The 14,127-nt window shown below is 35.7% G+C and overlaps 1 protein-coding gene across 2 annotated transcripts in view; it reads right to left on the reverse strand.

Moving 5' to 3' along the window:
- Positions 1-1,306: 1,306 nt before the first annotated feature.
- foxj3 (forkhead box J3) overlaps positions 1,307-14,127 on the reverse strand; it is a 130,206-nt gene continuing 117,385 nt past the window's right edge. Inside the window, exons 9-12 of one of the 2 annotated variants that reach the window (XM_001922238.8) lie at positions 11,387-11,488; positions 10,257-10,445; positions 10,066-10,167; positions 1,307-6,445 (exon numbers count right to left, since the gene is read on the reverse strand). In XM_001922238.8, the coding sequence (XP_001922273.1) occupies positions 6,333-6,445; positions 10,066-10,167; positions 10,257-10,445; positions 11,387-11,488 (506 nt within the window). In that variant the 3' untranslated portion in view covers positions 1,307-6,332. Of the gene's footprint in view, positions 6,446-10,065; positions 10,180-10,256; positions 10,446-11,386; positions 11,489-14,127 lie in introns of both variants that reach the window. The other variant, NM_001326388.1, reaches the window with a different exon arrangement.

Genomic DNA, 14,127 nt, shown 5'->3' on the forward strand with positions numbered 1-14,127 from the left:
CCTCACAATTAAATGTCATGATCAATCAATCAATTTTCGTGTAATAGCTGCTGTAAAAGATTGCTTAATGCCAATTTCAAAACGTAAAAACTATATTCGAGACTAGAAACGAACAATATACACAGGGCTTTACATTAACAGCCACCAACCCACCAGCTTTTTTTTTTTTTTTAACTGTGGCGGGTTAGACAGACACAACCACTTGCCACGTTGCGCGCTCCCGTTTCCTTGCCTGAAGCAACGGTGCCTACTGCCAAGAAACACAACTGGTGTGATCGGTTCTCTTTCAAATAGACTAGACAAAAAGTGATGAACATGCACCCACAGTCTTGCTGCTTTCAAGAGCTCCAGATTTGTCTTTTTGTAATAAGCACCGATTTCTTTTATGGAATAAAATCAGTTTTATTGATTTTTTTCCATAGCTTTTGCTTTAACCATTATTTGAACAGATTATTAATGGGTCTAACGTTAATCATGTGCGTGTGATCATCCTTTCATTATCACACACGGGTATGTTTGTCACCTGCTTTCTTTCGCTTACAGTTATTTTTTGTCAATAAGGTTTAATTATCAGCTTCTACAATAACATTCCTTTAATAGGATATTAAATTCCCATTTATGTATAGTTAACAGGCGATCTGGGACCCTTAGACAGAACAGATTACTGTGCATATTTTAAATACATGACAATATTTAGTTTTAAAATGTCAGTTTTTTTTTTTTTTTTAAAGAAGTGTTTTGTTAAATAAAAAGTACAGTATGCAGCTATATTTTGACCCATTTGCCCATGCTCATTGAGCAAGCTCACAAAAAAAAGTGAAATGAATGAGGAGGCTTGTAGACAGAACACAACATCTAAATCAAGTAAATTTAGCATGTCAAAGTCATATTTCTGCATTCATTCATTTTTTTTCGGCTTAGTCCCTTTATTATTTCGGGCCATCACAGCGTAATGAACCGCCAACTTATCCACCAAATGTTTTACGCAGCTGATGTCCTTCCAGCTGCAACCTGTCACTGGGAAACATCCATATACACTCATTCACACTCATACACAACTGACAATTTAGCCTACCCAATTAACCTATAACACATGTCTTTGGACAATGGGCATATTTATGCATTTAAAATATTAAAATAAACATTTTCCAAACAACAAAAGTGTGGCTAGTGAAAATGGTGAGTGGCTAGTAATGTTGGAAAGCTACTAGCCACAGTGGCTGGTGATGAAAAAAAAGTTAATGTCAAGCCTGGAATATACATTTGCTATAAAACTCGGCGGAAAAAAGTGGCAAAGCAGCGAAGATTCCACAGTGAAGTTAACATATTTTATTTCTTTAAGTGCCATTCATGCATATCGGGGGAAGGGTGGTATTGACAATCCTAATGACACTTCAGAGTTATTTTACAGCACTAAAACCAATACAAAGAGAAGCCGTGTCATCTTATTGGACAGCAAAAGTAATAAACCGTGCAATAACGAAAAAGGACAAAAAGGAGAAAACAAAGGAAACAACAAATACAAGTAATGACCAGGACAAAATCAAAACAAAGATTAAAATAGAATATAAACACTGAAACACTGAATGTTGAACCATAGTACAGGTAAAAGGTAGTGTCACACAAAAAGCCAACGCATTTTCATCACATATATACAATATAGATATATACATACTGTGTCACCCTTGGATTGGACAATAACAAAATACTCTGTATTCATCTCCCTCTTTTCTTTCGCAGGTGAACCCGAGCCCTTGCCTTGATCCCTCGCCACCCCGGAGGAAAAAAGGACAATCGAAAAGACACATATTTACAAGCACAACAACACACCAACAATGAATAAAATAGGCTCCAAATACCAGAACGTGTTGGCAGTTTTCTCCCATAAATGTAACAAGGCTTCTCAAATCTTCCTTGATTACAGTAATCTCTCTGGCAGACGCGTCTCCATTTGTTTTTACTTCTTTTTTTTTCTTTTTTTTTTTTTGTTTTACGAAAAACGGCGTCGTCTTTAAACAGTTCACACAACACAAACACAAAAAATCAAAGGAGCAATGTTTTTCCTTGTCTTTTTTGAGGAAAAAGAGAGATCGAGAGAGAACTCATCACCTGTCCAGCTCATATTTTCTCCCCTTTGAAGCTTTCTGTTCGGTCCGATCCTTTCAGACTTACTTGACAATTTACCCGCTGCCCCAAATCAAACCGTCTCTCTTTGGCAAACAAGAGATCCAAACACATCACTACCACGAATAGATTGGCAATACATACGAAATAGCTCCAACTCAAAACGGACGCTCCTTCAGTGGTCGACATCCAGACTAAACCGTGATCGAGGGCGAACACCACAGTATGCTTAAGGTAAAGTTCGATGGCAGACGTTCATGAACCACGCGAGTGCTTGTGCTTCTGAATTCTTCTCGAAAGTGCACACATGATGACCAGATAAAAAAGCTCTTTGTTAGACAAACACTGAGGCGAATAGTTTAACAGCTTCCAAAGAAAAGAAAAAAAAACAACAGATGAAACAACGGATGGAAAAGAAGAAAGGATGCAAGGAGCCAAAGCAGATTTGGGCAATGGAGCTTAGCTTAAGAACAATGTGCTGAGAAACAAAACAAAAACACACACACACACAGACAGTCTTGGGTTCTCCTCTCTTGTATAATTCAGCATCATGGCCAATTGAGTTGGATTCCTGGGTTGTGTTAGGCTTGTGTAATACGGTTTTGCCAATTTAAAGCCCATCAGCAGCATCAGAGGATATGACAATTGTTATGTAATGATGGATTACATGGGATTGTGGAAAAACTGAGGAACTGATGGTGGACAGGATTCAGAGAAGAATCAGAATGAAATGTCATGAACAACTGGATTTCTTAACCGTACATTGAGGAAGAATCCCTCAAAACTTGTCATATTTCACCTCAAAATAAAAAGATATTTTTTTTTTGTCCCAAGAAACCAATTTAGAAGACCATTAAAGTTTTTTTCTTAATCTGTTAAGGCAACACATTCTATTTTGATGCAAAAGTGTTTTCATATTCATAGAGGAAAATATTAAGTGCAAGTGAATTGTTCACTTTCATGTTTCAAATATCATTTGTAAAAATAAAATATCAAAATAATTTCACTGTGTATGTCTGTTGTCCTTCACTGACTCAGTAGGTGCAGAGAATAGTGTCAAACAGTCGTGTGTGTATAGATTATCCTGTCACAAAATGCGTAGAAAATCCTTCACTACAGTAATAGTTTGATTGCGGTGTTTATATGTCTGTACTGCACTTAATAATGCAACTAAAATCAGGAAATTCTTAATGTCTTAATCCGATTTCTGTTTAGTTCGATTATGACCCTAATCAGATTAAATTGTTCAAAAATCACTGTTTACATGGTAGACTCTTAATCAGAGTATTGTCTTAATCATATTAAAATCTTATTATTGGTGTCCATGTGAACGTACTCAATGTTGCATTGCCATTCAGCACAACATATATTTAAGCAAAAATCAAATCAAATACTATGACTAATTATACAAATAAGTGATCATATTCAGTTTTATTAAATTTTAATTGATTAAAAGTTTCTTGCTGACAAATGTATTAAAAAGCTGTTTGAAGGAAAAAGTTTATTTAAATATGATTTAAACAAGTATTGTGGGGCTGGACTTGTGATCCTTTAAAAAGAAGTCTTCTAATGTGATTTAATGATTATAACATTTTTGCTATATAAGCAATTATTACCTTTAATTACATTTTATGCAGTTTGATTTGAAAACATTTTCATTATTGACTCATAGCTTCTTAACTTGTAAAACAACTAAATTTGAATTTCAGTACTGCCTTTATAATCAAATTCTCATTTTTTATTACTTAAAATACTTACAATACAATAAACAAAAAATGAGAATCATTTCAACAACAAAAAATAAACTCAGAAAAAAATAGTAAAATATCTGAACATATTACAATAATGAGAGTGTGTGTGTTCTTTGACAATAATAGTGTCTCAGTAAAATTCATTCATTCATTCATTCATATTTCTTAGACTTAGTTCCTCTATTAATCAGGGGTCGCCACAGTGGAATGAACCGCCAACTTATCCAGCATATGTTTTATACAGCAGATGCCCTTCCAGCTGTAACCCTGTACTGGGAAATATCCATACACTCTCACACACTACGGCCAATTTAGTTTATTCAATTCACCTATAGCGCATGCCTTGGACTGTAGGGGAAACCAGAGCACCGAGAGGAAACCCACTTGAACACAGTGAGAAAATGCAAACTCCACACAGAAATGCCAACTGACCCAGCTGAGACTCGAAAGAGCAACCTTAAACCACCGTGTCACCCCTGTCTAATTAAAATATAAATTTCAACTCCCAATCTTAATGGTCCTAAAAATAGCGAAACAATAATTTTGTCTTTAAATTTTAAGCTTGAAATAAGACAAGTTTTCATGATTATTAAACATTTATGAGGAACCCCTGAAGGTAGGGTTCATGATCCATTACGAAACAATCAAAAACCAAAACATGTCAATGACTAGTGTAAATACTTGAAGAGTTCGTAATACTGAAACAAAAACGATTGTCATCAAATCACTTTCCAAGTCTATTTGCACTTAAACACGATCAACAAATAAAGATGACTGCAAACTACTGAAAGGGTGCGTAAACGTTGAAGCGATGAGAAACAAATCCACTTCTTCCCTTTTCAACCGCACTTTATGGCTTTTCCAAATCAGCACTGCACTCCAATTGACGTGCTGCTGCTCTCAGATAAATACCCTGCTAAAGGTCAAAAGCCTGCCTCTATTTCTAATTTGGGTTCTGCTATTCTAGTCCAGATCTTGTGCATTAGTTTTGTGCTCTTCAAAAGAGATGATTGTAATCACTAATAGCCCTAAATAAAATAAATAAAACAATATTGCACAAATACTCCATAATATCACTGATATAATAAAATGACACTGTGGTTTAAGTTAGCAGAGCATTTCAAAAGCCTGCAAAAGCCTCAAGTTTTTTTTTTATTTTAAACTCACATGACGTCTTTGTAGTAGAATTTTAATGAACATTCCTCCAAAATAAGGCTATTAGTGTATCGAAATAATTGAGCCTGCTCCTTACCTGCAGTATTACTTTACACAGATCAACAGCACCTTCGCTTTTTGCAAAAACAAAAAAAAAAAAAGTCCTTGTCAGTGCAGCAAAGAGCGAGGGAATTCATGTCGGTTGGTCCTTGGGTTAAAATAAAGAGGGCTCTTTTATTGCGGACCATTAAGCAAATGTGCCTTGACGTGATTTTCATCTCCTCCTCAACGCTGCTGTAAAGAGCCACACAGCATGCTGATTTTCGCAGGCCTCTCCGGTATCCCACAAATCTCGTAAACTACGTGTGTGAAATTTTCAGCGGCGGGTCCTGAGGGCTTTAAAAGCGACGCGGTCTGATTGGGGGAACTACAGGTGGATGAGGATTGTACGAGCGATGAGGAACGACAATAGTAAGGTCTCGTTTTCTGACGCACACGTTCAGACTATTAGTGACAAAAGAACATGACACACGTTAGACGGCAAGGATACACAAGTACAAATACTGTAGGTAATGTGGTTTTGCTAAATTTCCTTTAGATTTTGCTAGAATTAAATGCATGGCGACATATTACAGTGTGTAGGGTCAGAGGAGGAGCATTAAAACAAAAAATAGAAAGAGGACATTTGTGCCTGAATGACAAGAATGAACTGGAGGTGCGTCAGGAGTGACGTTTTACCTGCACCGTCGGCCCTCTTTTGAAAAGCGCCCTGCATCTCAGAGGAAGTTTCACAACACACATGAGGGAGCCAATCCCGTCTGGCCTGAGTTAGTCACCACAAGAGGGAGAACAACCAGACGAGTCACTCGGGAAAAAAAAAAAAAAAAATCACAGAACGACAGTTGAAGAGCAGGGGTGAGCTTGGCAAATTGAGCGGGCTTGCAGAGAGGCTGTGGGTTGGGAGACATTTTGACATAAACATGAACCACTTGCCTCTTGGACAAGTATAAAAGCGATCACTTAAACATGTCCTAGTAAATGTGATTGTCTTCAAAGTAATATCTTTTTTGTTTTTGTTTTGTTTTGTTTGATAAAAACACCAGGAACACAGGAGTCTCTTTCAGGTCATAATGAACAACACCAGCACTTATTTTTTTCAAGTGTCCCGTTCTGATCTGCTTTCTGCCAGGGGCGTGCAGACACCTCAGGTCCAGCCCTCTTTGCTCTGTAACACAAACACTCTGCCTCCATTCGCTCCTCTCTCGTTTTTTTCTGCAACACTCTATGCGTTCGGCGACTGGGTTAGACAATAGAGTCCCAGTCGAAGTCGTCCTGGATGTCGTCGGCAGGCATGCGGCGCATCTGGAAGTTACCGCCGGTCATCATGTGCTGCTGGCTCATCTGAGGATGATGGCCTGAGAGGAGAGTAGAGCAAATCTGTCAAGACCCATAAAGGCTGTGCAGGTTAAGAAAAGCACATTAACTGCATTACACCGTGCTAATGAGTCAAACTGATTTTAACAGACTAGGTGTTAGGGCTGTGCGATACGGGCAAAAGAAGCCTATCACGATTTTCTAAAACAATATTGAGATTTTGATTTGAATCACGATTTTGACACAAAGACGTTTTACAGTGTAAATTTGAAAAATAGTGCACCTAGTAAAGCTGTGATAAATTGTCTCTAAAACAGACCTATGGTATAACAAATAAATAGAGTACTGTGTGTGTGTGTGTGTGTGTACCATCAAACACAAGTCTCCGATGTTCTGTTAGACCACATCAGATGTTTTCCATGCATAGATCATAGACTTGACCATAGATCATAGATTTGTGACGCTGACGTAAAATAGGCCGTCCACATATCGCGTCATTTGTGTGCACAAGTTTGTTATTTCCAATGGAGGCGCGCGGCTTGCACAGATACTGGGAGTGACGCGCGTGCGTATCCCATGTGCACCCACAACATCTCTACTTTCAGAACGGTGCAAGTACACCGATAGTCACATAACAAGAACTGAGTGATTGGCTTCATTTTTTGTATGGAATCTACACATTTCGGTTGACTAATTGCCTCACAAACAAACACAAAACACCCAGCACTTTTTTATTTTTTCCATAGATAAATATCGGAACTGCAGCAAAGTTTTGTTAGTTTGATGGTTGATGGTCACCGAGCATTGACAAAGGAGCGCAAAGCATGTTGAATGCTGAAGAAAGCAACACGATTTTCACACACTTTTAGATGCAATATGTGACTGACAGGTCTAATAAATGACTTGATTATGCGATACATCAGCCTTCCTTTATTCAAAGTAATCACACACCACAGATGATGACTTTTTTTTTGGCACCAAGTCCTCCTGTGCTGAACTCATTCTCGTTTATGCAGGCTATTTGTCATTAAGCTCCATCACCCTTTCTTATGCTCTGTTTAGGCACGCTGCGTTATGATTGGTTCAAATAGCATACTACGTGCTTTTTAAGAAAAACGTGCTGTAAGGCGATATAGAAATCGAGCATGTTCAAATAGCGATTTCGATATGATTGCAATTAATCGCAGAGACCTGCTTGGTGCTTTTGATTTATACATGCTTGTTCACCCAAAACTGAAAGTTGTCATCATTTACTTACTCTTCACTTGAGTTTAAGATTCCTTTTTTCTGATGAACACAAAAGAAGCTATTCTGAAAAATGTTGGAAACCAGCAACCTATGATTTCCTAAGTATTTGTTCTTCACAGTATGGAATTCAATGGTTTTCGGTTTCTACATGCTTCAAAATAAAGTGTGTTTTTTTGTTTTAACAGTAAAAAAAGAAAAATTGTAATGTTTGCAACCACTTGAGGGTAAAAAAGAGAGTAAGTTTTCATTTTTGGGTGAACCATCTCTTTAAAACAAACAAACAAACAAACAAACAAACAAACAAACAAACAAACAAACAAAAGGAATACAGCTACTGTAAACTGCAATAACACTTCATAATGTTAATGTTTTCACTAAGTTTCAGCAACAACAACAAAAAATGTAAAGTTTTTATGAGCTTAGGAAACTTCTTAGAAAAAACAATAAAAGGATCATGAACTGAAAAAAAATCTAAATTCCCACATAAGAGGTCATGTTCTGATCAGTAGAGGTATTATAATTATAATAATTATTATAATTGTTTACATAAAAACATGATAACATTATAAATAGACACTAAGGACATTATAAAAAAGGCAGTTTGTGACCCCTTAAAAAAACGACAGCATATTAGAGGAAGGAGTTCATTCAAATCTCTATGGAGATTAAAATATGACAAAAAGAATTTAAATAGTGTCAATTTGAATAATTGACAACTGTAATTCAGTAAAACTAGATGTTATAAGTCCTCATGAGCAACACATAAGCCAGCAAACTGGCTTATTGAAATATTGAAATATATTGAATTTGAGAGTGAATTTCTTCATCTTGAAAACTTGAAACTGCATTTTTTTTAAAACCTAAATATGTGTGTTCTTTGAATTCAGAAAAAAAAATATCTTAAGTATGAAAATATGTTCATAAAAACCTGCCTTAAAAATTCAGTTGTCCTAAAATTCAGATGTTCAATGTTCAAGTTAAGAAATTCAAAAAAAAAAAAAAAAAAAAACACTGTTTAATGACATTTAATATTCAGCTTTATTAAATTCCAATTGTCAATAATTCAAATAAACATATTTTGTCATATTTTAAGCTCTGTAAATCTCTAACCTCAATATTTGCCTCATCTAATTACAATCTACTAGGGATGTAACGGTATTGTAAATACCGTCATACCGCAATATTAAATTTTTTCGATATTACCGAAGTCGCATGACTCGGTAAAACTATAGGTCTTCTGAGAAAATTTGCTCAGGCGAATGAAGCGAACGGGAGGTAGCTGGAACTTCATTTCCCATCAGCCCCGGCGTGGCCATAATCCTTTGCGGTCTGTTGTCGCTACAGATCCAGTAATGCGGAAATGGAGTGTGCTGCTAGTAGCGGAGATGAAAAAAAGATGGAAATGATTGAACCTAAAGCGGGTGTTGTCGCCGCGCGCGTGCTGAATAGCGGTGCTGTCGCGCGCGTTCTGATCAGCTGTGTTGTGGCGCGCGAATTGTAAAGCGCCGAGGGGGGGTTGAGCGCGCATACTCAAGAGAGGTGTTATCGCGCGCCTACTGAAGGGCTGGACTGGACGGAGGTTGTGTCGCGTCGCGGGGGCACTTTTGATCGTTTTGGAAGGGCATTTTCTATCCAAGACTAAAAAGGGCATGTGCACTGCACAGGTTGAGCCCTATGTGTGCACGTGCCTGCAAGTTGGGGAATACGACTAATAACAGTCATGGGGACTGCAGAAACACAGCACACTGTTCAGATTGATGCAGACATTGACTTGTACCGCAAAGAGATCTCTATCTCACTCATGGTTTGTCCTCTCAAGTGGGGGAAAGACAATGCACAACGTTACCCCACTGCTGTCAACATGGGCCAAGTCATATCTCTCTTGTCCCAGAATCCTCAGTCCCAAATGAGAGGGTTTTTTTCTGTTGCAGGGGACATTGTAAATACCCAGAGATACCAGCTTTTACCAGATTATATTTATATGATAATTTTCCTTTAAACCCATCTCTATCTAAGTGAGTGATTAAATGTTAAATGTGATGAGTTTTTAACAATACTAAATTGAAACTTTATTTTTTTACATGGTTTAATAATTTTTTGTTATTAAAATTGAAGTTCCTGTTTCAAAGCTAACAAATAGATGGCTAATTTGTATGTCATTGACACTTTTGGCACTTTTTTGGGAGTATTTTCAAAAGTTTTTTTTTCCTGTAAATGATTCAATAAATACCGTACCGTGACATTCATACCGAGGTATTACCGTACCGTGAAATTCTGATACCGTTACATCCCTACAATCTACACAATAACCTCAGGAAAAATATTTTAGTGAAGAAAGCCTGAATTCAGCTGAATTTGATGCATCGCCTGCAGTCATATAAATGTTGTTATAAGAGCTGTAAAACACAAGTACCTGTCATAGTGGGTCCAGCGCTGCTCATGGGCGGCATATGAGTGTATCCTGGAGGACCCATCAACGAACTCAAGCTCGGTCTCGAGTCCATGTACACGTTTCCTGAAAAACAAACTGATGTTACCATGTCACTAATGCGGCAGTGGTAGTAAGTGCCAGTGTGTATTTTAGTGATGAATGAGGGCACTCACCTCTGTTGATGTGTGGGCTGGCCTTGTTGGGATGCATGGAGCCATGGCACACCGACGCCTGCACTGCCCCTTGTGGCTGGATTCCAGTCTGAGCAAAGAACTGATTGATAGAAGAGCAGAGGTCTGCCATCTGAGTGGGCTCCAGAGACCAGTTATTCATCTCCGCCTGTCGCATGCTCTCTTTCAAACCTACAGGAAAAAAAGCAGGACAGATCATTTAATCACTCTGTCTAGCAGATTCCACACAAATAAAAACAAAAGACTTGAGTGACCAACCACAGAAACCATTTTAAAATGACTTGCAAATTGAATTTTATTCCTGAAAAGCTTTATAAAATAATGTACAAAATAAAGCTGAGAAATATAAGTGGACATTTTTTGTAAATAATGTAACAAAGTCTTTATAGATCAGTAGCAGTAAACTTACATTACTAAAAGATAATTAATAATTATCCAATTATTAAAAACAAATAACATTAAACTAACTGAAATTTGAAACTGTTAATTGTGTAAATATTCAAATATTTTAATAGCTGTGCAAAAGTAAAACACAAAACAAAAGAAGCAGAGGATTCACTTAATGAGTGCTTTGCAAGTTAATTAGACAATTTAAGTACACAATCCAATTTCCTGAGATAATCAAAACCATTTTTTAACAGTTGGTAATTATAGACTAAGCAATGTTCTTTATTTTAAAACATAGTTTCAAGAAAATTATTCATAATTACTGATTAATTACACTAACAAAATAAAAACAACATAAAAAGTTATCATTCATATTTAAAAAGGTAATTGCATTTAACAAGCTTCACCAGGTCTATCACTAAATATTTTTTAACCTTTTAGATAATAATATTTAAACAAACATATACCCTATATTTAAATAAATATTTAAATAAGTGCATGAATTAATTACTACGTTTAATATTTACAAAGGCTGAAATGTCAATTTGAAAATAATAATAATAATAATAATAATGAATAAAAAAATGCAATTAAAGATTTATATTTACATGATCTTAATTAAAAATAATTTCAATGCATTTATCATTATTATTGCAATATTATTATCGTCTACTATGGGCCCTTATTATGTTCTGTGGACCTAGTTCAAAATGAATAATTATAACCTTGGAAGGGAGACAAATCCACATCAGACCAGTTGCAGTTGGATGCGATGCGGCAGCTTTCTTTTAGCGCATCCAGGTTGGGGTACCAGTCACTAAGAAGACCTGCAACAAGGCAAAACCAGACAGCAATGAAGGCCACAGCAGACATGCGAATCTGTGCACTTGCTGTTTGAAGCAGCAGGGGGCGCCACAACCCTCCGCTTCAGGCCAGCTCTCTGAAGTGTGCTGCCTGTGCTTTGTTCTCATTAGAAGCAGCTGTATAAATCACCCTGTGATTTACTGCTGAATGCTCCAAAGTTGCCATAAATTTCTTAATGCAAAATAAATGATTGTTAGAAGCGGCCTGAATAAATCGGCGTGTCAAGGCAATGCTGGAGCTGAAACCTCGAGACAGGAGGTTCAGAATATGGATGTCAATTTATACAAATTCCCAAAATTGATCATCAGTTACTTAAACATTCAATTATTTTTTTAATTATTAACCTTAACAGGCAGTCTGTCATGAAAAACACAAATGATTTTACTGTAAATAAAACACTAGTAGGACTGTAGAAAGAATAATTGAATTATTAAATGATTGAACTTTTAATGACTAAATCAGGGGCGTCTAAACTCAGTCCTGGAGTGCCGGTGTACTGCAGATTTTAGCTTCAGCTTACCTCAACACACCTGCACGGCTGTTTCTAGAAAGCCTAGTAAGAGCATGATTAGCTAGCCTAGGTGTGTCTGATTGGGGTTGGACCTAAACTTTGCAGGACAACGGCCCTCCAGGACTGAGTTTGGCCACCCCTGAAATAAATGTAAAGCCTAATTTATAATACTTTCAGAAGTGCCATCTAAGATGCAGTCAACTGGTGCATGTGTGCCCATATGAGCTAATATGTTGTAGTTTGCTTGTTAGGAGTGTTATTTTCTTAACACATGTAGATAGAATATTGTATATTGAGGAAAGACAGGACAATGCAGAAGAATCTTACTAATACTGTATAAATTTTAAAAGTCTCATGCATTTTGCTTTGAACTTTCTGTAAAAATTCTATATTTAAATTGTATGTTCATGAGCTAAATGTTAAGCTTAGATAAATTATATGCTAAACCATGTCAGACAACTAACATTTTTATCATCAAGTGATTTTATCAAGTGATTCTGAATGCAACAAAGAGGGTGTTTTTTTTAGTGTAGTTAACCATGCACTAAATTTTACTCTAAAAACGTATCCAAGTGTAAACAAAAGCAAACCTGACCCAATTATGCACTTACTCTAGCATCAACACCGTTTTACATAGCATTTACATGGCTTTAAGCTCTTCTGTCAGACTGTGTTGTGTTTAACAGTACCCATGCCAGAGTGCTCTGCTTCATGAGTAAAATGCTGTATACCACAAAAGCTACTGAGCATGTGGAGATGTATACATGATGGAACATGTTAGTTTACAAATCTTGACTCATCTTTTAAATGTTTTAGGGTCTTTATATCGTACTATGCAAAGAGATGTACAAAAACATATCTTTTTTTTGTCAGAAATCTGTTTCTCCTAATATTTAAATATGTTATATTTCAATTATAAAAAATGAAGTCTATCACTTCATATTAATAATAGTACGCAAGAAAGTTGCAATCATGAAGGTAAAAAGTTTATTTTATACATTTTATTTAGCAACATTTAATTTTTTATGTTAAAAAGTGTTTTATATTTTATTCATATTTATTTTTATATTTCTACAAATTTAATTAAACATTTGCCCTGAAGTTCTAAATAGACGCTTTTCACATTTCCGGGTTTCTCAGTAGCAGAAGGCATCATAGGTTGGTAAACTTAGAGCGCAGTAAATAGTAGAGTACAACGAATATTTTTTTTTTTTACAATCCTGTTAGCTGAATTAAAAGAAAAACTCCACAATGATGTTATCAAGACTTTTAGAGAAAGGAAAAAAAAAATTAAGACTGATGACGGCAACTAGAGGAGAGAATAACGTCAAATTTACTCTTCAGCCCTATAGATGCTGCATTAGAAACAGCTCACATAAGCGGCCATTTGTTTTTTGTAATTCTATGCAAAGATGATATAATGCAGACATAAATACACATAAATGTTCATACATTTAAAAAGAAAAAAATCTAATTGAAAAAGCTTAAAGGATTTAAGATTATGATGACCGTTAAACATGTCATTACACTCTTTTGAATAGGGTCCCTAAAGTGAGAAATATAATCACATAGAAAATGAGTACTTTTCTAAGAATATACTTTATAGTGTAAAAAACAGTCCATTACATGTTGTTAATAAATACATAGTGAATAATATTAGCCAAAGTAAAACAAGATTTTCTCCACAAAAAAAAAAAAAAATATATATATATATTAATGGAAATATAGATAAAAATTCCTTGTTCTATTAAACATTATTTGAGAAAAATTTGAAAGAAAATAAAATACGCAGGAGGGTTAATAATTTGGACTTCAACTGTATAAACTAATAGTTTATTGAATTTACAGAAATGGTTTAATATTGTTATGTATATTGTTATCAGGATATGCAGGGGTGACGAGACTTTTACTTCACAACACAAGACACAAGGTTTTGTTCACGAGAATGAGACAAGGTTTTTATACAATTTTATTTTAAATCCCTAATGATGAAATATATAAATGGAAAATAGTCTTTGATTCAACTGAATAAATAAATAAATCACAAAATGCATAACTATTTATGTGCTTTTTAAAAGTCAACTTACTTCA

Source organism: Danio rerio, chromosome 11, assembly GCF_049306965.1.
Source record: "Danio rerio strain Tuebingen ecotype United States chromosome 11, GRCz12tu, whole genome shotgun sequence".
In the NCBI taxonomy this organism is placed as follows: Eukaryota; Metazoa; Chordata; class Actinopteri; order Cypriniformes; family Danionidae; genus Danio; species Danio rerio.